General features: G+C 48.7%; 1 protein-coding gene across 2 annotated transcripts in view; it reads right to left on the bottom strand.

Moving 5' to 3' along the window:
- cox10 (cytochrome c oxidase assembly factor heme A:farnesyltransferase COX10) overlaps window positions 1-21582 on the bottom strand; it is a 48090-nt gene extending 26508 nt beyond the window's left edge. For both annotated transcript variants that reach the window (XM_084456412.1, XM_084456411.1), the window contains exons 1-4: window positions 21471-21582; window positions 20138-20280; window positions 19128-19548; window positions 16355-16479 (exon numbers count right to left, since the gene is read on the bottom strand). In XM_084456412.1, the coding sequence (XP_084312538.1) occupies window positions 16355-16479; window positions 19128-19548; window positions 20138-20280; window positions 21471-21501 (720 nt within the window). In that variant the 5' untranslated portion in view covers window positions 21502-21582. The remainder of the gene's footprint in view (window positions 1-16354; window positions 16480-19127; window positions 19549-20137; window positions 20281-21470) is intronic.
- Between the last annotated feature and the right edge of the window lie 5816 nt (window positions 21583-27398).

Genomic DNA, 27398 nt, shown 5'->3' with positions numbered 1-27398 from the left:
TCCCAGCTCCGATAATGCTGTGATCACACAGAGAGATATGAGCAGGAAGAGCTTCATCATTATGTAACAGCCCTTTCATCACGGGCCCAAAAAAACTATATCAGGAGGGGTGAGGGGGGGGGGGCGGGGTGGTGAACTACATGTTTATCAATTGGTTGAGTAAATACAGAGACCAGCAGAGATGACAGCAGAAGCCCCTTCACACAGTGCAGAGTGGAGTGGTGCTGCCTGCCACATGCCCAGGGCTGTGTGGTTGTTTTGGTGTGGCTGACGGATGACAAAGCGTTTCAAAGAGCCGGCTAGCAGGTGAGGCGTGGAGACCGGGAGGTAAACAGTTATTAGGCACCATGGAGAACGGGTGCCATACCGCGCCGCTGGAGGGGGAGAGGGGAGGAGACTCGCCGTGGTGTTACATGTCCTTTGTGCGCTTCAGGTGGGGCAAGCCACAGCTAACAGACACACGCACACACACACACACACACACACAGGCTCACACACACCCACAGACAGGCTCACACACACAGACAGGCACACACACAGACAGGCCCATACACAGATGTAGAAGCACATACACACAAGCACCCACGCACGCACACACACACACACACGCACACACACACACACGATGTGTAGACAGTAATCAGTGATTACAGTATGACAGGGTCTGACAATCTGTCAAAGCGCAGCAGTACAGCTGTGGACACAACAGAGGATTCCTGCAGACCACCTGCACTGAGCCCAGAGGCCCAGAACCAGACAGACCCCCCCCCCCCCCACACACACACACACCCTTAAACCAGCGAGGCAGGGGGCAGGTCCCAATGTAAGGACCAGCAATCGGGCTGGAAGAGCCGGTCCCAGGCCCCTGAAGAGGACCAGAGACCATCAATGGTAAACTCAACCAAACACAACAGTAAAAGAGAAGGTTCTGAGTAAGGTAGGTACAGTATCTGATTTTGGCACAATGATACCCAACATGTAGCCAAACCTGTTACACCCCAACCCTGAACATGTCATTATTACACAGCAAAAAATGAAGAAGCTTTAATTGTCTTTGGTGATGAATTAGAAATATCTTGGGTTACCAAATTGAAAATATATTGGGTTTAGAAACTGCAGCTCAGAAAAGTGCTGCCCTGGCCTGCCCCTTGTTATTCTTTCAATGCTTTGCAAAGAGATTATTATTGTAACCAGAGATTATTGTAACCAACCACAGGCCAATGTGGCTTTGTAGCGAGTACCAAACAGCCATGGTCTTTCAGAAGGGCACTCTTCTAAAGACCTAATGTCAAGTGTCAACATGCACCTTCAAGGCATAAAGGCCAGGGAATGTGTGGTCTGTGGAAATGTGTGGTCTGTGGAAATGTGTGGTCTGTGGAAATGTGTGGTCTGTGGATTTCAGTGGAGAGGGCAACATAAGCATAAACATAAAAACAACTTTTTTTAGGAAGGGGATTATTGTCAAAAACGTTCAGATTACTGGAAATGACTTCACGCTCTACGAACCTTCAGCATACAGTCCTTAGTGTCTGCCTGTTCACAGAAACCCCTCTCTACAAGAACCTTGACTGGACTCAGTCAGACATAACCCTAACCCTGTCCACAGAATCCCCTCACTACAAGAACCTTGACTGGACTCAGTCAAGACATAAGGGGCAAACAGGAGTTTCAAAGGGATCAGTTCCACAGGTAATATCTGCCAACATGGCCAAGGACACAGGACCAAAGATTCGACTGTTCAAAGCCTAAACGATAAAACTGGCTTCGTCATTATTGTCATCGGTAAGCTGTGAGGGCTTCTGTTTAGACACTGTGACTGGAGGCCGAACTGTATGCTAAACTACACTAGATAGGTCCATGATGTAACTGTCTAAGCTCCACTACTCAATATCTCTCTCCATCTGCAGTGCCATAAAATCACTCTGTATTCTCCTCTGTTCTCACCAAAACCATTAACACAGCGCCTCTCTGACTGGCACATCAATGCCCCTAAAAGACTGGGTTGCTAAGGAAAGACTCGGATGGCATCACGTGCAACAGAACAGCTTGAGGACAGTCTTGGGTCAATGTTGGGGGCCATCTTGTTTTTTGTCCTCCGGTGATGCCCTTGCCCTATAAGACACTCTGCTAGGCTCAAATTAGCATGCAGCGATGGCTGGCGGGCACGCCATAAACAATGCTGGCTTTTGTTAATTATCCACGCATCTCAACATTAAATGGAGTGTTCCTGGTTGCCATTGGCTGTGTCACCTTCCAATAGGGGTGGCGTCTCTGAGGACAAACAGGGAGTTGGAGGGGGAGACCATCAGCTGCAGCTACAGTGGAGGAGAGATCTCTTAAAGTGGTAGACGACTAAATTATAACCTAGATACAAAAACTGTTACCTTGCTCTTCAGTGGATTCGCCATGGCAAACCACCAAGAGGAGTGGCCCAATATAATGGCGCTCCCTCCTAAGAACATGCAAACAATTACCAGACTTTCCACAAGTGGAAAACAAGATGGTGGCTGTGGAAGGGGGCCTTGAGTTGCAGAGGCGTAGCAGCTTAGGAGCTGTCAGTAGCATAGAAAAGAAATGGTTTGGCATAATGTAAAGGCTCTATCCCACAGGCCTATTCCAGCAGACCCAAGCTCTGGTGCACGCAAGCTGCATGTGGAAGAGCTCACCTACAGTAGCGTGCGTTCCCAAGCAAACAGCACTTTTTGCACTTGTTTATTAGAACTGACGAGCAAAAAAATAAAAAGGGAATAAAAAGGAACAATGGGCGGTAGGGCTGCCCCCCAATAGTCGTCTTAATGTTAGTCGACGAGAAGAGTCCTAGTCGAGCAAGTTTTCATTGGTCGCTTAGTCGCAGAAAGAAAAAAAAACTCAAAATCTGCTTGGGATGAGTTGCGCAATCTGTTCAAAAAAAAAAACCATCCGTTCACAACGAACCCCTCAATAACCAATCAGAATCCGTTAGCATAGGTTTATTGCGCAATCCCCTCCAAATCCCATAGCCTATACTTGCAATGAGTACTAAAAAGCTGTTCAGTCTCCTTGCTGTGTTGCCGAATGCCGACACATTGAGAATGAATCTAGCGCTTTGCTGAGCTCCGTATGTATGGTAAGGTTATATGTACAATAATAATAATCATAATAAAGGAACGACTAGTCGCTTGAAATGAGGGCTTCTAGTCGAGCAGGACAATCTTTAGTCGGGGGCGGGCCTAATGGGCGCGATGTAGCTCGGGAGGTGGGGCAGCCGGCTGGTGATCGGAAGGCCCCTGGTTCCATTCCAGCTCCCGGCAGGGTGCCCAAGTGACCTTGAGCAAGACACTGAACCCCAAAATCACTCAAGTGCGAAAAATATGAAAACAAACATGCAAAAGAACAAATGCTCTTCAGTCCGGTCCCTGACCAGAACCTGGACTGCGCACTTGGACTTGGCCATGAACGATGGCTGTGTGTGTTTGTGTTTTTACACGGCATCACATAGCAGATATGCGTGTGTGTGTGTGCGTGTTTTTACACGGCATCACATAGCAGATGTGTGTACATGTGTGCGTGTGTGTTTACATGGCATCACATAGCAGATGTGTGTACATGTGTGTGTGTGTGTTTACATGGCATCACATAGCAGATGTGTGTACATGTGTGCGTGTGTGTTTACATGGCATCACATAGCAGATGTGTATGTGTGTGCGGGTGCGTGCGTGTGTTTTTACATGGCATCACATAGCAGATATGTGTACATGTGTGCGTGTTTGTGTTTTTACACGGCATCACATAGCAGATATGCGTGTGTGTGTGTGCGTGCGTGTTTTTACACGGCATCACATAGCAGATGTGTATGTGTGTGCGTGTGTGTGCGTGTTTTTACACGGCATCACATAGCAGATGTGTGTACATGTGTGTGTGTGTGCGCGTGTTTTTACATGGCATCACATAGCAGATGTGTGTGGTCATCTATGCCCAGCCTGCCACGGCGACTCAAAGTTCTGCAATGGTGGCTTTTTTCTGTTCTTTACCAATGTCTACTACTCTGCCTAAACAAGAAAACAAAAGGAATGTTTGTTTGGACTGTGGAACAAGAAGACAATTTCATGGTCAAACCTCCAAGTTCAACCCTGAACACAAACATTCCTGCTGATTTCTCCCCATCCTGACACTGGCAGTTAGACTAGCCCTATCACACGCAAGGGTCAGCGCAGCTCAAGAGCTTCTTATAGGACTGGCCTTGCAGTAATGTTACAACCTTCAAAAATAGCTTGGAGAATGAAACGCCTCGAGTGAAAGCCGGAGTTGCCCTGGTATCTGCGCGCCAGTATCTGTTGAGGGGGACATCCATTACGGCGTCGATATAAACGTTGAGGTGTTGAGTCTGTGTGGAGCGCCAGAGTGCTGAGCGAGGAGAGGACCACTCCTGGATGGAGCCCGTCCTCGGGGGGATGTCCATTAGCATCATCCGCTATCAGGTGGCGAGTGACAGCGTTGCGGGAAGAGCAGAGTGTCCTCTAGACATCCAGGGACCGCCCCCCCCCCAAGACCCCCCCTCCGCTACTTCAGGATGTCTTTGGTGCTGACATGCCTCATTACTCCCAAGGGTCCAGAGAGCCCAGACTGGATGGCAAACGACACTGATGACACTGACGACAGTTAGCCGGAGAACTCTGCAGTGCAGCCGACATCAGAGCTAGAATTATTTGACAATGGTAGCTGGAAGGCCGGTCACAGTCTGCTGGTCTCTGGTAATTACACAGACAGCAGGTTCAATCTGCTCGCAATGTGAACGCGCAACAACAAGGGAATGTATAACGAGGACGTGGGGAGACGGCACAGAGGGGGTCGTCTCCTGGCGCAGGAGCGGTGAGGGGTGTGGAGTCTCTGGGTGAAAGACGCTTTCTCCGTGTGATTTCCCCTCAGAGGTGGGGGGGGGGGGGCGGGTTTGGGGGTGAGGGGGGGCAGTGCTGTCTACCAGCCAGGTGAGATGTGCTGCTCTCTGGGTGACCGCAGCTCTACAGACAGGTGACGAGAGCCCGCAGTGACCCCTCCCAGGAAAGGGACTAGGGATGCACTGCTATGAAAAATTTGGCCGATACCGATAACAGATATTAACATTGCTGTCATTTACCGATATTGATATGATCTGTATAAAAGCATGTTTCTATGATAATCAAATGTATAAAAGCATGATTCTATGATAATCAAATGTTATACATACTGAAAAACACATGTAAACACTGTCTCTATTTCCAAAACATTTGGAAAAGCCGATAAATCATAGATTTATCACATTGTTTCCTCTCAACAACACGCACAACAGCAGCTAGACAGAAATAATGATGTGCAGTTCACATCGGCCCTGTTTTGCACATCGGACCGATACCGGTATACTCAAAAATGACTAACATCGGCCAATACAGATATGATGGGGGACACAGTCTGTGGCCACTTCATTAGGTACACCTGTCTAGTACCACAGAGGACCCACTTTTGCCTTCAGAACAGCCTGAATTCAGCCACGGGTTCAACAAGATGCCCGTCTGCACTCCGCTGTTGTAAACAGCTGTTCTTGGTGGTCTTTCTGTTAGCTTGAATGAGTCTGGCTGCTCTCCTCTGACCTCTCATCAACGAGGTGTTTTCACCACAGACCTGCCACTCACTGGACGAATCGCTAGTTGTGCTTACATAGAGCATAACTGTTGTGGTTTTCACATGCCATGATCTTTAGAAACGTCTTTCGAAACGAAATAGCTTCCTCACTTGCTCCAGCACTAATGGGCACAGCGCGCAATCGTTGCTCCAGCACGCTGTGCGCATGCGTGCTGGAGCAAGTGAGGAAGCTATTTCGTGTCTAACGACGTTTCTAAAGATCATATTACAGAGGCGTGTGAAAAACCACAACAGGCCTATGCTCTCTATGTAAGCACAACTAGCGATTCATCAAGACAGATTGATGAAAACAACCGTTTCGCGGCAGAAAATAGATTTTTAGAAGCTGCATTCTCGTTGCCCCGACCACCGCCATTACACGGATATACTGGCTCGCGCTGGATTTTAAATTTCTTCTACAGGCCTCCGAACTACACCAAAGTGATCTCGGTGAGTCAAACGTCTTATAATATGTCGTAAATAAGGTCCAGGTTGTCAAAAACGAGCATTGTCCTTTAAAAGCACTGTTCTCTGTGAACTCTAGACACTGTAGTGTGGAAACCCCAGGAGGGCAGCTGTTCCTGAGATGCTAGAACTACGTCTGGCACCAACCATCACACCACGCGTCTTTCTCACTCTAATGATTGTCTAACAACAACTACGTCACCACAACAACTGTTACCACAACAACTACGTCACCAACTACTTCACAAGCTACTTCACCATGTCTACATGCTTAATATATTGAGCTGCCACCACATGATTGGCTGTTTGCAGGTGAACCTAAGTGTCAATTGAGTGTAGGTACTGTATGTTGCTGTGTTGAGTGATACATCCTGAACATGCAAGATGAGGAAACGTTGATCCTCATACGGTAGATTTCCCCTTCAGCAGCAATGCTCTTTTTAGATTTAAAAACTCCTAATGTTGATCTAAGCTCGAGGAGACTGGTCAGGACAGGCCAGGATAGGGGCCAGCTTCATCACCGCAAAAAGCAGACCACTCTTTGATTGTCCAATCATCTTCTGCTAATACGTCATCATCAGAATGGTATATAAGTGTGATATCATTTCATTGATCCAGTTCACTGCAGTTAACCTGGGATAAAGTGTTGTTTGATGGTTTGTCAATAAAACACCAAGTCTCGTAATAGAAACTCTATTGTGTGTGTGATCCATCCTTAAAGTAATTAAACTTCTACACTTACTAAGAGGAGAGGGCGATATGTTGTGAGCAGCGATGCTCCGTCTCCAATGACAGTAGGGTACTCTCCTCTGAATGACTGCACTGTTGTAAAACAGGCTACCTGTTTTAGACAACCAGAGTAGATAAGGCTCAAGGAGGTTGGAAAACAATGCAACAAGCCCTCTTGAAATGGACAAACGGATCACTGGCAAAGCAACCACCATGTTAAGATTATACTGCTGCCTTAGAGTACCCATTAGGCCCTCTACTTAAAACCACCAACTGTCCACTTTGTCAAACCACTGCATGCCACCAAGATCAAGTTTATGATCTGAATAAGGAACCACTTCAAATACAGGCTAGTACACCCTGTATATTACAGTAGTAAGGAGAAAGATGTGGGCTCTGCTCCCCCATGCACTAAGAATTCAGACACCTTGCAATGCTTAATGCTGACAGAAAGCACAGTGGTCCAACATCTGGTCAGTACTGTAGTAGGACCCTCCCCAGACCCCCCGTCAGTCTACCAACTCGCTCATAAACATTTAATCAGCCCGCATGCTTGCATGCAATGTGGATGATGTAGCAGTGCAGGATACCTCCCCACACACACTGACACACACACTGACACTCCCCACACACACTGACACTCCCCGCACACACTGATACACACACTGACACACACACTGACACTCCCCACACACACCGACACTCCCCACACACACTGATACACACACTGACACTCCCCACACACAGACACACACACTGACACTCCCCACACACACTGACACACATACTGACACGCCCCACACACACTGACACTCCCCACACACACTGACACACATACTGACACGCCCCACACACTGACACTCCCCACACACACTCCCCACACACACTGATACACACACTGACACTTCCCACACACACTGACAAACACAGTGACACTCCCCACACACACTGACACTCCCCACACACACTGACACACACACTGAAACTCCCCACACACACTGATGCACACACTGATACACACACTGACACTCCCCACACACACTGACACACATACTGACACTCCCCACACACACTGACACACACACTGATACACACACCGACACTCCCCACACAGACTGACACACACACTGACACACACTGATACACACACTGACACTCCCCACACACACTGACACAGCCCAGACATGATGCACGTTGTAATCACCATCGCTCCGATCTGCCAGCAAATCACATCCATTGCAAAAGCTCTTATTATTCCTGGATCAATTTCACTGGATTGGCTCCCTGCATGTATTCAGAGACCAGCATTAATGTGTGTGCATTAACTTGGGAGAGGCGCCGGGGTCACCGAATATGCAGGGTAGCGTTCATGTATGAAACATTCCCTTCTAACGCAACCAAAATAACACTATTTCACATATTGCTACACCTAAGAAAATTATAAAAATGAAATAAAAATGGGAATAACACGTTTTACAACCACTCTATCCACAATGGAGTGTTTGTCCTATTTCCCCAGGGCGTATAACAGATATCCCCTTTATGGTTGAATAAAAGGCACGCATCTGTCTGCTCCTCTCTCTAGCTGTGGGAGATCCAGCCATGTACAGTTTGACATGAATTGGCACCCTGCGGATCCCACAGACAAAGACTTTAAGGAAATTAACTATTAAACAGGGCTGTCTAGTTAAATATTCATTTTAATCCGGCGAATGAAAACCACCCAGCGAGCGCGCGCGCGCACACCTCTCTCTCTCCCTCTCTCTCCCTCTCTCCCTCTCTCACTCCCTCCCTCCCTTCCTCTCTCCCTCTCCTTCTCTCTCCCCAGACGCCTGGACAGAGGAGTTCCATCTCTCCCTGGATAGTTCACAGCATGGTGGAAAAATTAGGAATACCGATATCTAAGACAGGCCGTGGCAAAGGTCGGCTCGCTGTATTGTTGTACCGAAGCTGCTGGAAAACAGGATCTTATGAGCAGCGTCTGTGGAGGGGATCACGTCAGAGTCAAGCCTCTCCTGCGGCAGACCTAGATGGATTCCACCTTCACCATCAACAACCCCCCCCCCCCCTCCCCAAAAGAAACACACTATACCTCGTGATGCAGATGAAACGCTCTGAAACAGCCGATGACACAGTCAGACTGGAACTAAGATGATGAGGTGTGATGGATTGATTGACCACTCCCATCTGTCTTCCGCATGCTGTCTTTGAAGCCATTCACACAAACTGGAGTTTCTACACAAACAAATACTGTATGAACTTAGGACATGAGGGCTTATTCTGAAACCGTCTGTTGCAAGTCTTCAAGTGGAGGAGGGGGAGGGGGGGGTTGACTCTGAGGCAGAATAAAAATACGATGTGTAGAGGAGGGCGGGGATGTCGTCATATAAGTGGTATTTTGTTGCCGTTTGAAGGTGTATCCTCTGTCACTACCTCTCACCAGGGGATAGACGGAGACTAAAGTGCGGTGTGTTCTCGCCGTCTTTGAAGACGGGGGAAGCCGGCGAGGGGCGGAGAGGCTCGGTTTCATTTAATCGTCCCGGTCCTATCGGGAGTTAGCCCGTGTCATGAGGGGGGACCCCCAGAAAAAGCCCCGAGGAGATCCCCCCCACCCCTGAGCGCGGGTGGCCGGCCCGGGGGGGGGGGGATCCAGAGTGGCGGGGCGGACCGGGGGTAGCAGGGGAGCCAGCCGGGTCTCCGGCGCCCCGTAGGTGGCTAGCGTCAACGCCGCTGTTGATGGAAGAGGATACCCTGCTTTGAGTCGGGACGGGAATAGTTGGGACACCCAATACCTAGGGGAAATTGTGCCTGTCAAGTTTCTTAAGTGCGGTATGACCTCAAATATTCTGGAAATTATACAGCCTCTTTGCCTACTAGGGGGGGGGGGTAACGTCTACACACCAGAAAGCAGTTAGAAACGGATGAGAAACACTTTCTAACTCCCCTTATCTTCAAACGTGCCTGATATCAAGCACATGTTCCCTGGCTGTTCCACCAGTGCCGGTATAAAGCTGAGATTCAATTCAAATCAAATTAGCATGTAGCCTAACTACAGCCTGCACAGAATGAAAGCATGAGTGACTGCCTGGAAAGTGCTTTTCTGTAGTACTCCCCTTAACACTACATTCCAGTACAGTATAGGCTTGATGATGTTCTCTATGCAAATGTGGGCTTTAAAAATGCATACATGAAGCTATGGGACACTACGGTAGAGACGGAGGGATACATGGGGGCGTCTCTACTGGAAACCCAATCACATCATTCATCTGATGCACAGGTCTTCTGTACAGGCACCGGCCTAATATTTAGTCGCCTGTTGTTTTTCAGATTATTGTTCAATTTACATGTAAATGTAGCCTAATGGCTCCATTGAACATGCAGGAAATCCCATACAACATCACTACTTTCCACAGAGAATAAATTACACTGAGAGCCGTGGAGATTAAATTAAGCGAACGGAAGATCAACACAACATATGGTTCTTCAAAGTGGGTCTCCTATAGCCGAAGGCCATCAAAATAAATCACCATACCCTCCCATAAAGATCGATGTTGATGCTTTGCAGCGCTGAAAATCACTACAAAGTGTGATTTGATATGGCGTTCATTCAGGTAAGCTTTGAAATTTGCATCAGTAGAGCTTTCTACTCAAACATAAAGAGGTGGGCTGCACCCCCCAGGGGGGAAGTGAAGACGTCTGATCCCAGCGGGGGAGTTCCAGGCCCGCTCCAGCTGCCGGCACCCCACTCTGACCCCAAATGTGTGGAGAAATATGATTAAGCGGATGATTGATGCCTCTATGAACAATACAACATCGGTACTTGGGAGGTTAAAAGGTCAGTTCTGTGAGAACAAGTCCTGTCGTTACATTGTGATAGATACTATTTAACATGCGCCACTTAAGTGGTGGAACTGTTGGATCTAAACAGTGATAACTTACAGATGATAGGAACTATAACTGCTATGCTACAGGATATGAGCTTGTGACTACTTCCTTGCGCCGTCTCCCAATTTAGCGATCACTTCCGTTTCACAAAATCATTTGAATACTCTAACCCGCAACACAGGCTGCCGCCAAGATGCTAAACGCTGAGTCGTCAGATTGCCGAACGCTAAACCTCCTCCGCCTGACCGAGCTGCCTTGTGAGGGGCGGACCAGGGTGAATAATGCATGCCTCCACAGGACCACAGCCGTGGGCCTCACCCGGAGAGGGGAGAGAGGCTGGGCCCTGGGCCTGTGGGGGCCTGCGTGTGCGTGCCAGCCTCAGACAGCCCGCCGCGGGACACACAGACAGGCAGACACAAAAGAGCACCCACCCACATCATCACAACAGAGGGGACGACACGAGACGAGCGCAGAAGAGACCCGCAGCACCGTTCTTGATAGAGACAAACTTGCTATGGTGTGCATTACGCCTCGCACTCACACGGACTGACTCGACGCCGAAATATGATCTCAAACGTCCGTTTCAGTGTGACTTTAACACATCAAAATGCGCCCAGAAGAAAGCTGGTGGTCCTGACCAAAAATGTGATTTAAAAATGTCAAAATGTGCCCACAAAAAAAAAGTCAACATCTAAACAGGCCAGAAACACAGGATTAGCAAGCTAGCCATCCAGATGGTAAACCATTAGGGCCAAGTTGATTTGGGAAAAAGGCCAGACCCCTAACAAATATGATTCCGTCTGGCAGACGGGCGCGACGCGGGGTGACGGAGCGCCTGTCTGAGGGGAACTCCAGACGCTGTCACGCCATTGTTACGTGACTGCAGCCGCTTACACCCTTCCGTCAGTCCTCCAGAACGGGGCTACGTTTGAAAAAAGAAACCGCAGCATTTCAGAGTGCCTACGGGCACTTCCCCCTGGGAGGACAGGCGGCCGGGTCTTGACAGCGGTACAGAGGCGCTTGGCCGCTGCTTCCCAGACTCCTCCACACACTCTTTTTTTTTTTTCCTCTACCCTCAGAAGGTTTTTTCTTTTTTTTCTTCTTCTTTTTCTTCTTCTTCTCCCTTTCCTGAAGGTAATCCTACAGTCCTGCGGTCGCACACACTCGCACACACTCTGCCGTGTCTCCCGGGGCCCCGTGGCGCTTAGCGGATCGCGGGCGGAATCTGCAGGAAGTCATCCGCGGGCCTCCGCTTTGATTTGTTTGTCATGCTTTTGTTTCGGCCTCCAAATAAAGATGCCCGGGCTTTGATCACGCCAACCGCACCGACGCGGCGGCCGCGCTTTAAAGAGATGAAACGGGGTGGGGGGGGAGTGCAAAAAACTGGCACCACATAAAAGGCCTCTGGCTTTTCGGAGCATTCTGAAAAAGGCGGCGACGAACGGCGTGCTGGGATCAGTTCGACCCAGGTGAGGGTTCGCCTCTACCAGAGAGACCTGCCGTGCCGGCCCGCCCCGGGCAGCATCACAGCGTCGCCTCAGAGCCAGCGCTGCGCCTGATTATGCGTTAGGTCGCGTTCCCGCTCCTCTGTGTCTATAATTACACTAGAGACAATTGCATTCTTCTCCAAAGGGGAAGAAAAAACAAACAAAACATCTACTCCGTACATGGGCCTGCGTTAACACAGACACGCCGCCAACTGCTAATTAACTAGAGGCTTCGCTAGTGTGTTCGAAGTGTGGCAGCACATCAACTGTAGAAAAAAAATTATATATATACTAATGATTTTCTCTGAGCCCATGAGAACCAACTGTAATGATCAGCATCCTGGCCTGACTGAAGCCAGGCAGAACATTGGGCCTCAGAGCCAGGTGGCTGTCTTTCTTTGAACTACTTCTAATTCTATCCCCCTCATCTTGCCAATTAAAACGATGACGACATGCACACAGACCTGTCAGCGCGGAGGGACGTCGGTAATGACCAGGGACGTGGGAGCAGACGGGGTCTGCCTAGTGTGGAGTGAAACCCCGGTCCGCATGCCAACGGCTGGCCACAAGAAAGGGAGGCCCTGGCCTCCAGACTGACGGGCCTCAGAGGAGGGAGGCCTGACGGCTCTCAGGCTTTGCTTTCCTAACGTTTTAGACACACAAGGCCGTCCGTATGAGAAGCAGAAATGTTGAGGTTTAGGCTAAGCCCAACATGATACAGGCCTCCTGTACAGCACAGTGTGTAATTACTTTAGAGAAAACCATTTAACACATTCCAATAATACCTCAGATTCTGAAGGGTTTTTTGTGTTGTTCTTTTTAAACATCATCCTCAATTCTTTCTACACGTCTCTCTAACATACGTCTTCACTAACATAAAAGGAGCGCCATGTAGGCCAAGTGCACCACCCTCCCAGAATGTGTCTCGAATGTGGCCTCGATAAAACTTCACAAGCAGAAGCGCGTCAAAACAAATCAACAGCACGTCCATTTGACCTCCTTTATTGTAGGACTTGTACCTCTCCACTCTACTGTACTGCTCATGTCTTGTGTTCAACACTACCACTCCCCAATAGAAAGGCCCAGAACGTCTGTGGGATTCCCTGACCTCTACCTTCACCTGACCTCTACCTTCACCTGACCTCTACCTTCACCTGACCTCTACCTTCACCTGACCTCTACCTTCACCTGACCTCTACCTTCACCTGACCTCTACCTTCACCTGACCTTCACCTGACCTCTACCTTCACCTGACCTCTACCTTCACCTGACCTCTACCTTCACCTGACCTCTACCTTCACCTGACCTCTACCCTTACCTGACCTCTACCTTCACCTGACCTCTACCTTCACCTGACCTCTACCCTTACCTGACCTCTACCCTTACCTGACCTCTACCTTCACCTGACCTCTACCTTCACCTGACCTCTACCTTCACCTGACCTCTACCTTCACCTGACCTCTACCTTCACCTGACCTCTACCTTCCCCTGACCTCTACCTTCACCTGACCTCTACCTTCACCTGACCTCTACTTTCACCTGACCTCTACCTGCACCTGACCTCTACCTTCACCTGACCTCCATGACCTCTACCTTCCCCTGACCTCTACCTTCACCTGACCTCTACCTTCACCTGACCTCTACCTTCCCCTGACCTCTACCTTCACCTGACCTCTACCTTCACCTGACCTCTACTTTCACCTGACCTCTACCTGCACCTGACCTCTACCTTCACCTGACCTCCATGACCTCTACCTTCCCCTGACCTCTACCTTCACCTGACCTCTACCTTCACCTGACCTCTACCTTCACCTGACCTCTACCTTCACCTGAGCTCTACCTTCACCTGACCTCTACCTTCACCTGACCTCTACCTTCCCCTGACCTCTACCTTCACCTGACCTCTACCTTCACCTGACCTCTACCTTCACCTGAGCTCTACCTTCACCTGAGCTCTACCTTCACCTGAGCTCTACCTTCACCTGACCTCTACCTTCACCTGACCTCTACCTTCACCTGACCTCTACCTTCACCTGACCTCTACCTTCACCTGACCTCTACCTTCACCTGACCTCTACCTGACCTCTACCTGACCTCTACCTTCACCTGAGCTCTCTATGAAACCAGGCCTGGGGTTTCAGCTGGAGGTCGGGGACACTGAATCACACTTGATCATATCTTCACCTCAGGGCATTTCTATGGAGAAAGTGAAGAGTGACAGGCCCGGCTTGGGGGTGGGCCCGGCGATAGCGGGACGTCCCGGTATCAGACCTGTAGCCGACGCCTCTCACGTCTCTCAACACAGTGAACTCCTGAGGCTGGGGGGCTTACTGGCTTGCCGAGGAGGGGGAGGGGGCGGGGGGCCTACCCCGACTACCCTCCCCAACCACTGGAAAGGGGGACATTTTTGTCATACCTGTCGGATATTTACACACCTGCCCTGGCGTAACGTAGAAAGACATGGAAGCAGAGGAGGCAGTCACTGTGACAGGAAAACACAATAGCACTCTATACAGCTGACTGACTGACACGCACTCACACTCAGCCACGTCAAATATTTCAACATTCACATCCACAAACATCAGCATGATGACGCATGGGCTGAGCTGGGAAATGGGACAAATTGCAGGTTTAGTGAATCTCGTTGAGCACTCCACTACAGACCTTGATGAGGAGGGAGGGTCCTTGGAGGAGGAGGAGGGGGGGGCGATACTGTCTGACTGCAGGGCAGGAACCTGTGGTATAATCATGGCCTTTGCCAAATTACAGAGCGAAGACGCCACTAAGTAGAGTTCAATCCTGGGCTGAGGGAGAGGTCATCCATTAAACTAATATTCTTAAGTCACGGAGTGCATTCCTGCGCTCAGCGTCAACACTAGCCGCCCGGAGCAGGCCTGATTGCTCCTGGCATTTTAAGTGTCCGGGCGCAGTCGCTCTTCTTTATTCTTAGTTACGAAGAAGCTTTCAGGAGGAAAATAATAACAGTACCTTACAGGACCCCATTTTAATGCGAGTTTGAGATTCGTAGCAACGGAGGAATGCTATCCAGCTCAGACCAGTAACTGGTGCTGGCGCACACTGTGTTTTCTTGAACAACAAGTACTGCACCATGAAGAACACACTGTATGCATGTTGACGTATGTCAACGACTGCAAGTTCTTCTCTGTGTAAAGTGCAATGGAAATTTTGCCGTTGCAGAAGTGATATCTTGCCAGCATTCAGTCCTCGTTTGTCTTTCAAACAACAGTTTAAAAAGAAATAACCACGCCTCTAGAGACCAATTACCGTATATTTAACTCTGGGGTTAACTAAGAGAAGTTCAACATGCGGACACTCAAACTATTACCCATGCGCCCCAACAACAGCAGTTATGACAGGGTTTAGCCTGAACTCCACAAATCCTAATAGTCATTAAAGGAGTAGTAAAGGGAAAATGCATGTTTAGCCCCGTTTTAAGGTTACTTATGATCATATACAATGGTTCAGATCAAAACGTTGACAAAGCTAGCATTTTCGAGAAAGTTGATAATTGCTCTACCACCGTTTTGGTCATACAATGGATGTGGATGGGCATCTTGAAAAATCATTCAAAAACATGTTAAACTCTCGATTTCAAAGACAAGAAGCTCACCGAGGGGGTAATTGGTGTCCGTTGGTGTTCTGACATCAAATTCGCCGCAACGTATGAATCCTGTAGTGTTTAATTGATCATTTTATGAAATCCATTGACTTGCATTGAAGCGACCATTGTAGATGTGTAGATCAATCCGCAGAGGGGATTCAGGAAGCGGAACTACTTACGGTATTCTTATTGTTTATGTTGCTAGGCTACCTAGTTTGCGGAGGTTTACACACGTATGTGATGCGACTAAATAGTTCTATGCTAAATATTTAAAAAAGCCTTTCCAGATGAACTAGAATCTTACTTTATGGCGAATTATATGTCAGAACGCCAACTAACACCTAGGTGAGATTCTTGTCTTTGAAATCGAGAGTTTAACATGTTTTTGAATGATTTTTCAAGATGCCCAAAACAATAGCCCTTCCCCTCTGATTTCAAGGGATGAGGGGACAATTAGCTAGGCTAGCGAAAACTCTGGCAAACAAGCACATGACCTGGCAGTCCCAGTTGGCGTAGATGTGAGGTAGCTAACCTGGTTAATGGAGTTGGCAGCACAGGAGGCGAGTCCCGTCCCAAGAGACGCCAGGAAGAACATGGCAGGGTCAAAGGGCACCGGCGCCATCGCATAGCCAGCTGCCGCAGTCGCAACTACCAGCGCTGAAACCCACAGATAACAAATGTATTCATTATACAGGCCTACACTCAACATTCATAATTACGTCCGCAACAGCACAGTAATATTTTTGGTGGCATGTGTTGGTTTCTTGGTTTGTTCGTTCCGTTTGTTAGCAGGATTATGCAAAAACTACCCATTTTCATTAAACTCAGTGGAGGGGTGTAGCATGGGCCAACTTAGAACCCATTCAAATTTGGGCCCAATCCCAATACCCCCCCTTAGCCATAGCCCTTGGCCCTACCTCTACATTTTGCGCGTTCACCGGTAGGGTAGTGTGTCCCATTCCTTTTAGCTTCGAGGGCTAGGGGGCATATCGAGGGCTAGTGGACGTTCAAACAGCCCTCCAAAACGAGGGTTTTCAGATGCTGACTTGAAACCGAGGGGTAGATGAAAACTCACACAATGCTTTGCGAACTGAGGCAGTGATATGAAACATGACTGCCGGTGCCGTGAAAAACCATGGGGAAAATGTAGATGTCATTGGATCGTTATGACGCGCATTTCAGAAAAGAAATCGCTATTTACGATGTCAACGGCATTTCATTGCGTTTTGATGTTCCAGTAAGTTCCTTGTAGGCTACGGTGGAATGTTGAATCGAATCTAATCAATAGAACTTTGTGTAAACAACGATTTTTGAGTGACAGTTGATTCCATGTCCAGTGTATGAAGTGCGGAAAATAATCCAGTAGGCTAGCATTTGTATGCTCTTCCCTGCTCATCTAATATCAGTGCATTGGGGGTATTGGGATTGGGCCTTCGTAGGATGTAGGGATGAGCCCTTTGAAATACAGCCTTGGAGTGGATGCGAATCATGGGGCAGGTCCACGAGCCACCCAAACACACCCATTCAATTCCATTAATTTTTTGGACTAAAAACAAAGCTCAATGAGATCACTTTTTTATGGTTCAATATTCACCTTTACTTGCTATTAGTTTATGAATTGGCCTTAGCAAGACCCCAAAAATCATTTTGTGACATGAGACTGCATGAGACCCTGTGAATTTATTAATTTAGAATTTCGGTGTACCGGCAAGTACACTGGCAGGAAATCTTGTGGTGGAAATGTAAGTGACACGTTTTGCGTGTCACAATATCAGGAAGACAACAAACACTTTGCCCCGCAAAACGAAATCTACATGCACATACAAGAAAGAAGACTGGTATTTATCTGCATTGAAGCAATCTTTCCAGAAAGTAGCTATAATCTCCCAATCCAGTCTGCGCCACACGCGTTTGTTATAATTTTTTTCCCATCATTACAGCGAGTGAGTGGGGGATTGTGGGAAGTGTGGTTCTTAAAACGCAGTGCCAATTTTGTCATGACCAGAGGTGCTGCCAAAGAGCCTAGTTCTCATTTGTCCTGGTCTTTGCTGAGTGGTAGAAACTGCAAATACTTGTCGGAAGACTTATGATTTATTGTACCCACGATTTATTGTATTTTAATGTGCATTGTCCCTGACAAATAAACCAATAAATAAAAAAGAAAAGAGCACAGATTGAACTTAACGCAAAAGGGGAGTGGGATTCTACCTGGGAGTCAGAATTCGTTACAAGCTGTGGTGCTCAGAGTCAAAGATGAAAAATAAAATAAAGAAAAATCAATTGTGGACCCATTTATGGATGTCTCAAAGAGAACAGGAACTTGAGGTAACGTATGTGTTAACATGTAAAGAACACTGTCATCCTATTGGTCAACGTCAAGGTACGTCGTAGGCATGGTCACAGGAGATGTCAGACTAGGCAGGAAAATACAAACAATGACATACTAGACAAATCACTGATCTTCGATCATGTCACACTACAAGGCTTTTCATTGTTCCCAATGTTCATAATCGGCCCCGAAAAAATCGGCCTGAATTCATGTAGTTTGTACGGGCCATTAGAACCCCTAAGATGTTGGTGCAGATCCGAATCATGGGGCGGATCCATAAATTAAAACTAAACTTTGAGCGAAGCCAGCTACCCGTGTGGGGGCGCCACAGAGGCACCAAAACATGGCTGCCCATTCACCTCAATTCATTTTTTGGACTGAGCGAAACATTCCCCTCAAGTGAAACGGCCATATCTCGACATGGAAAGGTCAGAGAGACACAGGGTTTGGACTGACATAAAGCTCTCGACCCAACAAATGCAGCAATAACATGTCATGCTCACGCGCCTGTGCACGGAGCCATGAAATGCATTCATGGGCGGAGGTCTGTGCCCTCCGAGTAAAAAGCAACGATTATAACGAGTAATATCTATGCATCTATATCTAATAGCAGGATTATGATTAAACCTAGTCAGACTGCCATGTTTGACTGTTGCTCTATACTCTACCTGAGTTTGGTCTTGTAATGTAGTCAGACTGTTGCTCTATACTCTACCTGAGTTTGGTCTTGAGCCTAGTCAGACTGTTGCTCTATACTCTACCTGTGAGTTTGGTCTTGTAATGTAGTCAGACTGTTGCTCTATACTCTACCTGTGAGTTTGGTCTTGAGCCTAGTCAGACTGTTGCTCTATACTCTACCTGTGAGTTTGGTCTTGAGCCTAGTCAGACTGTTACTCTATACTCTACCTGTGAGTTTGGTCTTGTAATGTAGTCAGACTGCCATGTTTGACTGTTGCTCTATACTCTGTATACATACCTGTGAGTTTGATCTTGGCAAGGCGGGCGTACACATCAGGCAGCTCGGCCAGGTCCACCTTCAGCTCCCTCCACTGCCGGTCCAGACGCGCCTCCCGCGCCTCCTCCGTCTCCACCTGGACGTGAGGCGCCTCTGTCCGGGGCTCCGCCTCTGCTCGGGACACAGTGCTGGTCTGGGACGCTGCCTCAGGGACCGGAGTGAGAACGGAGACCTCAGGCTGGGACGCGGTGGCGCTGGACGCGGTGGCGCTGGACGCGGCCTCTGGCGGCCGGGGCGCCGCCTCAGGGTGTGTGGGCTCGATGGTGGGGATCTGCTGGACCCGTCTGACCACGCTGTCATCACGGTCGTCGAGTGCGGTCAGGAGGGGCGCCTCCTTGGGGATGGCTCGCTGACGGAGTGTGTTGGTGCTTCTCACTACATACTGTGGAGGTGAGGAGACATGATAATATAAGATAAGATGAGAGAAATGATATATAACATCATATTGTCCAACCAAGGCTGAAAGTAAGTACGTACGTACAGTAAGTTGGCAACTATTCAGTAGCTGCAGGCTATTCCCTCTAACGACACCCGATATGTCTAACAAAACCCGATTAACGAGAAAGGCACCAGAGCAGGCGTCCATCTACTCATTAGTGTTGTTGTTGTTTGAACTGTCCTCGCCTGCCGCATTGTTGTCCCCCAGGGGATTATTAACGTTATCAATTACTTGCTTAGCTGACTCTCACCACAGCACACCCACTGCATGTGTAACCGACTGAAACCTGAGAGTAGCTGGTGAAACTAAGGAGCACTGACAGTCCCTCCAAGAGGGGCGTCCCTATTGGTGCAACTGTCAGCGTGTCCGCCTCCCAAGCGGGAGGCCCGGGTTCTACTCCCCGCCCTGGGCATGCTGAAACGGTTACACATGGTACCCCACACCTTATTGGTTCATTGAACAGCAGCACGACGGAAGGACAGATTGAGAGTATGCTGTGCTGCCGGCACTGACAGACGTGTGTGTGACTTACATTGCGCTTCAGGAAGTTTAAGTGCTGATACGTGATCCACTTGGTCGGGTCTCTGCGGTACAGACGGATCAGGCTGCGGGAGCACTGGTGACCTCCTGACGCATGTCTACTCAGCTGCTGGTTCACACTGGCACCAACCAGACCTACATGACAAACAAGGACACAATGTAGTCCAGCTAAAACACATAGCTAGCTAAAGCACTTAACTAACCTCAGACACCCTAGTTGTGTGTGTGTGTGCAGGGTTTTTCCTGCAGAGAATAATGCCTCCATCGAATTTTGTGCCGCCTCCAGCTCTCGACAAAAAAACACTAAGACCTGCTAACCTGCACACATTTTGCGTAGTAGGTACTATTTCTTTTCCATTGTTTTATGTTGTAAACATGTAATCTGTGCGACCTTATAATATAATTGGGAGCGCATCATTGTTCTGGTGTGACCCTACACACTCATGTGGTGTCGTTCTTGGTAGCAGTAAAAATCAAAGTTTTCCTCCCATGACTTAAACAGCCATATCTTGACTTAGGAGGGTCACAGAAACACGAGATTTAGACTGGGACAAAGCTCTCGACTTCACGAATGCATCTAGCACCCGGGGAACATAGGGCCCGGGGAACATAGAGCCCGGGGAACATAGGACCCGGGGAACATAGGGCCCGGGGAACATAGGGTCCGGGGAACATAGGGTCCGGGGAACATAGGGCCCGGGGAACATAGGGCCCGGGGAACATAGGGCCCGGGGAACATAGGGCCCGGGGAACATAGGGCCCGGGGAACATAGGGCCCGGGGGACATAGGACCCGGGGAACATAGGACCCGGAGAACATAGGACCCGGGGAACATAGGACCCGGGGAACATAGGACCCGGAGAACATAGGACCCGGGGAACATAGGACCCTTTTTGGGGGGGAACATAGGACCCTGGGAACATAGGACCCGGGGAACATAGGACCCGGGGAACATAGGACCCTTTTTTGGGGGGGAACATAGGACCCGGGGAACATAGACATGTTCCCATCGACTCAAAGCTTCATTCAGAGTAAATCTGTGTGATGTAGAGTAACGTTAGCCATCTGAATATTAGGATGCACTGTTTTTCAATACATGCGTGTACGTTTTTGTATAACGAACGTTAAACTGGCTAACAGGAGCTCCAACACATTCTCGTTAGTAGGCCAAATGAATCGAGATCACATAAGGTCATGAGGCTAGCTAGCACCTAGCTAAGATCAGCAGTGCTAGCTAGCTACATAACCATAGCTATTTAGCTTACAAACTAGTTAGCAAGCTAGCTTGGCAGAGACATATAAGAATTTAAGAAACACACACACACCTGCCAGTCTGCTACATGGCGTTTTGAACATGTTGTTGAAGCATAAAGCCGGTGTGTCCTGGACTCCTGTCCTCCTGTCCTCTCTTCACATGCAGCAAGCAGCCATTCCGACCTCGGCTGGGGATGACGAGGGTGTGAAACACTTCCGGGTCGGCGCACGCAGCGCATTGCTGTTCCTTCCTCTCAACAGAGCAGCATTGAATGCGTGTTGGAATCTTCTAGAACCTAATAGATAATAATAACCTTATATAATACCCCCACGGTTGAATACAGCCTCAGTGGACGTGCTACAGTCTTGCTTTTTGTTTTAATGCTTTTAATGTCTCATGTAAAGCACCTTGAATTGCCCTGTGGCTGAAATGTGCTATAGAAATAAACTTGCCTTGCCTTGCCTTGCCTTACAGCAAGCATACACGCAGCTGGTTATGAGACGAGCATGTGAGACTGGCAGACTTATGAGACGAGCATGTGAGACTGGCAGACTTATGAGACCAGCATGTGAGACTGGCAGACTTATGAGACCAGCATGTGACACTGGCAGACTTATGAGACGAGCATGTGAGACTGGCAGACTTATGAGACGAGCATGTGAGACTGGCAGACTTATGAGACGAGTATGTGACACTGGCAGACTTATGAGACGAGCATGTGACACTGGCAGACTTATGAGACGAGCATGTGACACTGGCAGACTTATGAGACGAGCATGTGAGACTGGCAGACTTAGAGCATGTGACACTGGCAGACTTATGAGACGAGCATGTGAGACTGGCAGACTTATGAGACGAGTATGTGACACTGGCAGACTTATGAGACGAGCATGTGAGACTGGCAGACTTATGAGACGAGCATGTGACACTGGCAGACTTATGAGACGAGTATGTGACACTGGCAGACTTATGAGACGAGCATGTGACACTGGCAGACTTATGAGACGAGCATGTGAGACTGGCAGACTTATGAGACGAGCATGTGAGACTGGCAGACTTATGAGACGAGCATGTGACACTGGCAGACTTATGAGACAAGTATGTGACACTGGCAGACTTATGAGACGAGCATGTGAGACTGGCAGACTTATGAGACGAGCATGTGACACTGGCAGACACACACACTACAGGTGTTTGCACTCTGTACTTCTCAAACATTAGCTGGTTGTGGCTGCAATATACAAACATCATTGTCAATAGAATTGCAATATGTGTCCTGACATGACCTTTAAATAAGGTAAATAAGTACTGCATACCAAAAGGGGTTTGGATTAAACCTGGTAATTTCCATATCATACACTATCACAATCTATGTTTATTAATTAATTAATTAATTAATTAATTTTAGATCAAACTAGACTGTACATTGACCAAAGACGATTTTATTTGTTGCTGTTTTGTTTCTTTCTTATTAGAAATGGAATAGATATGGTTTAGATTTTCTATGTTGTGGAACAGATTACAAAGCAGACAGCCTCACATGTCATATAGGTCAGTAAATCTAAGTTGCGGATGGGATTCGTTTAACTTTAAATTGCCTTCTAATCCAATGTCTGGCCTTGTGCCTGCGTAACCTTGTGTGTCCTCTGCTCTGGGCAGCCCTGCTGCTTGGTCTGTTATTTACGCCTGTGTTCGCCCTGATGGCCTGGGCGGCCTGATTCATAGCCTCTTCCCCACGTTGACCTCACAGCCTCAGTTGACTCCTGTAGAGCTGGAAAACATGGTGACAGAAACATCATTAGTGTGTTATGAGAATGCTACATATGCTGTACTTGCTAACACTGCAATGTTTCATGTGTAGAAAATGTTTTAAAATAAATGTTTTTCCTTATATTCATATTTAATTAAGCATGACTGATTTATTTGATGGAACACCTGATTTCCTATAGAGTTATACTGTTCACATGCATGGTGTGATGTCACTGTACCCTGTGTTTGTTTGTTTTTTCTCCTCCTGACATTGCCGATTGGGAGCCCTCGTCTCTGTAGCGGATCAGCTTTATGATGTCAGATGGTTTCATTGAGCAGAGAATAGCGTCGTGCTCAGACACAGGCAGGCCATTTCCCTGATTCATCTCATCCAGCGCGGCCTCCTCGGGGGCCTGGCTCCCTCGCCAGATTGCACCCTGTAATCTCCTTGCTCCATCACGACGCAGGAGCTGATGAATGACAAGTACACAAACGTCCCTGCCCGGGCCCAGCGCACCTTTATTGCAAGAGATAACCGTTACCTGCTGCACTACCAGATTTGATTCTTCCCTGACCCGGTCAACCTCTTTGAGTTTTGATATTGGTGATAAAGGTTTTCATGACGTTGTTTTACTCTGTACTCTTTCTCCTTGAACACTGCTGGGAATTGATGTCAGATCATCTCCGTTTCCGTCAGCCCACCATCGCTGCTGTAATAAAGTTGTGGAAGGTTGTCTGTCATTTTTTAAAGTTTCTACCTAATCCTCCTGGTGTTGGCGTAGTGTTGTAGAGCAGTCCATCCTCCTGGTGTTGTTGTGGTGGTGTAGAACAGTCCATCCTCCTGGTGTTGTTGTAGAACAGTCCATCCTCCTGGTGTTGTTGTAGAACAGTCCATCCTCCTGGTGTTGGGGTGGTGGTGTAGAGCAGTCCATCCTCCTGGTGTTGGGGTGGTGGTGTAGAACAGTCCATCCTCCTGGTGTTGTTGTAGAACAGTCCATCCTCCTGGTGTTGGGGTGTTGGTGTAGAGCAGTCCATCCTCCTGGTGTTGGGGTGGTGGTGTAGAGCAGTCCATCCTCCTGGTGTTGGTGTGGTGTTGTAGAGCAGTCCATCCTCCTGGTGTTGGTGTAGAACAGTCCATCCTCCTGGTGTTGGGGTGGTGGTGTAGAGCAGTCCATCCTCCTGGTGTTGGTGTGGTGGTGTAGAGCAGTCCATCCTCCTGGTGTTGGTGTGGTGGTGTAGAGCAGTCCATCCTCCTGGTGTTGGGGTGGTGGTGTAGAGCAGTCCATCCTCCTGGTGTTGGTGTGGTGGTGTAGAGCAGTCCATCCTCCTGGTGTTGGTGTGGTGGTGTAGAGCAGTCCATCCTCCTGGTGTTGGGGTGGTGGTGTAGAGCAGTCCATCCTCCTGGTGTTGGTGTGGTGGTGTAGAACAGTCCATCCTCCTGGTGTTGGTGTAGAAAAGTCTTTCCTCCTGGTGTTGGAGCAGGCCAAGCTGCAGAGGAGCTCTTGGTCCTTGTAGATGACTGACAGGCCCAGCAGGGTGGCAGGGTTTAGTCTGGGGGTAGATGACTGACAGCCCCAGCAGGGTGGCAGGGTTTAGTCTGGGGGTAGATGAGTGACAGGCCCAGCAGGGTAGCAGGGTTTAGTCTGGGGGTAGATGACTGACAGGCCCAGCAGGGTAGCAGGGTTTAGTCTGGGGGTAGATGACTGACAGCCCCAGCAGGGTAGCAGGGTTTAGTCTGGGGGTAGATGACTGACAGGCCCAGCAGGGTAGCAGGGTTTAGTCTGGGGGTGGATGAGTGACAACCCCAGCAGGGTAGCAGGGTTTAGTCTGGGGGTGGATGAGTGACAGGCCCAGCGGAGAGGTAGAGTTTAGTCTGGGGGTAGATGAGTGACAGGCCCAGCAGGGTAGCAGGGTTTAGTCTGGGGGTAGATGAGTGACAGGCCCAGCAGGGTAGCAGGGTTTAGTCTGGGGGTAGATGAGTGACAGGCCCAGCGGAGAGGTAGAGTTTAGTCTGGTGGTAGATGAGTGACAGCCCCAGCAGAGTGGCAGGGCCTCACATTAACAAACAGCCTCATTCATGAGCGTGCAGCTGCCACTCCTCCACAAGCCCAGGATGGAATCATATTTGTTTATATAATTTAGTAATAATTTATCCTGGTCCGGTGAGAGGGAGCTTGAATACCTAAGGGAATGATCTCCAGCAATCAGCTCTCCTTCAGAGAGCATTTGGCACTAGGTCTATGTGGTTGATATAGGCGGTTGATATATAACGGTTTAGATCTGAGGCCCCAAACAAAAAACACCTACATTTCCTGCTGGAAAATAAGGTTATGGAATTGGATTTTATTGAATTAATAATAACTGAATTTCTTCACAGCATATTGGTGATGAAGAGAAACATTAGACACAAGGTCCCTCAGTGTTGCTGGCCCTTTCTCTTCATGGCTCTGTACACCCGTCCTCCTTCATCCTCCACCATAGAGAAGGTAATGACTCTTGTCTGATAAAGCTGTGGGTAATTACTCCACTCAATGAAGGCAGAAGGTGGGGTGAGGTCACAGACCCAGACATGCCTCCATGATCAGGCTGGTCAGGGTCTGGTCAGGGTCTGGTCAGGGTCTGGTCAGGGGCTGGTCTGGGCTGGTCAGGGGCTGGTCAGGGGTTGGTCAGGGTCTGGTCAGGATCTGGTCAGGGGCTGGTCTGGGCTGGTCAGGGGTTGGTCAGGGTCTGGTCAGGATCTGGTCAGGGGCTGGTCTGGGTTGGTCAGGGGTTGGTCAGGGGCTGGTCAGGGGTTGGTCAGAGGCTGGTTCAAGATCTGGTCAGGGTCTGCTCAGGGTCGGGGGCTGGTCAGGGTCAGGGTCTGGTCAGGGTCTGGTCAGGGTCGGGGTCTGGTCAGGGTCGGGGTCTGGTCAGGGTCTGGTCAGGGGCTGGTCAGGGTCAGGGTCTGGTCAGGGTCGGGGTCTGGTCAGGGTCTGGTCAGGGTCTGGTCAGGGGCTGGTCATGGTCTGGTCAGGGTCTGGTCAGGCCGGCTGGCTCTGGGGAGCAGATGGGTGCTGTGTGGTCTGTAGAGGCTGCTGATCAGGAAACAATAGCAGGAGCTGGAGAGGTCTGCTTAACACAAGGAGGCCATGTCGGCCCTACAGAGAGAAGGGATTCACAGCGGTGGTCTCCATATGCAGATCTTTTATCACTGCACTTTAGCTGCTCCCTGGAAAAAAAATTGTAAACATCCTCTGGTGAGGGAAACAAAGCTTCGGAGTCAGACGAAGCTGCGTGTTGTGAGGGTGAGTGATGATGTGTTCCAGCACAGTGAAACAAGATGGTGGAAGGGGATGCTTGACAGAAAAGGAGAAATACATCTGCTGAAGGAGAAACTTTCACAGGGGTTATTTTTGTTGCCGAGATGAGTTTGCCAGGTGGACGTGTTTGGGGTAAACAGTAGTGGAACAGTGCGAGCAGAGTTTACTCTCCCCTCCTCTGAGAAACTTATGTAAGACATGTCCATTTAGGAAATCAGTAACACACGTTTTAATTAATACTATTTCCTTTCCCTGACTTATATGCACAGTATGAAATGTGTAGGCAGGCAGAACCTGCCGTAAAATACCTTAAAATAGATCATTATGTCCATTTATTGTTTCATGTCTACTCAGAACGCTACTGAGACTGCTACGACACCACAGTCTGAGTGTTTTTATTTTGTCATGTTTTTTCTTCATATAACTGATTTCTCCCGAGCGACAGACCGACCTCGCCTGCATGTTTTCTCTGGGTTAAAGAAAGAAAAGGCTCTGCACCGTTTAGATTAAAGGTGAGCAAACATGATCCATTCTAAACGGGAAAGTAGTCGTTAGTATGATTGATGGGCCAGAACAGTGTCAGGGTCTCTCCAGTTGTCTGGCTGGTGAAATTGGTGTGGCTGACGGAGGAAAAAAAGGGGTATCCTTAGCAATTTCGAGGGGCCAGGAATTTACCCAGCTTGCTAATTTAAACACAGATCCCTGGCACTTGCTGGTGAGAAGGTGACATGTTGAATCAATTGAAGGTAACATTGGCCCCAGGCTGTGTAAGCAAAGTGCTGAAGGGCCATTAATAGGCTTCAGCAAGAGGGGCCGTTCTTACTCCGCACAGTACCCTCCACATGGCCTTGTCCAGAACCATTTTTTATTTTTGTTTTACACGTCTCACAGAGAGAAGGCACTAAGCCCCGATAATGAGGAGCCCCCCTCCCAAGAAGCTCTCATAAACG

This window comes from Borostomias antarcticus (assembly GCF_949987555.1).
Source record: "Borostomias antarcticus genome assembly, chromosome: 22".
Classification (NCBI taxonomy): domain Eukaryota; kingdom Metazoa; phylum Chordata; class Actinopteri; order Stomiiformes; family Stomiidae; genus Borostomias; species Borostomias antarcticus.
This window is presented reverse-complemented; position numbering and strand designations above follow the sequence as displayed.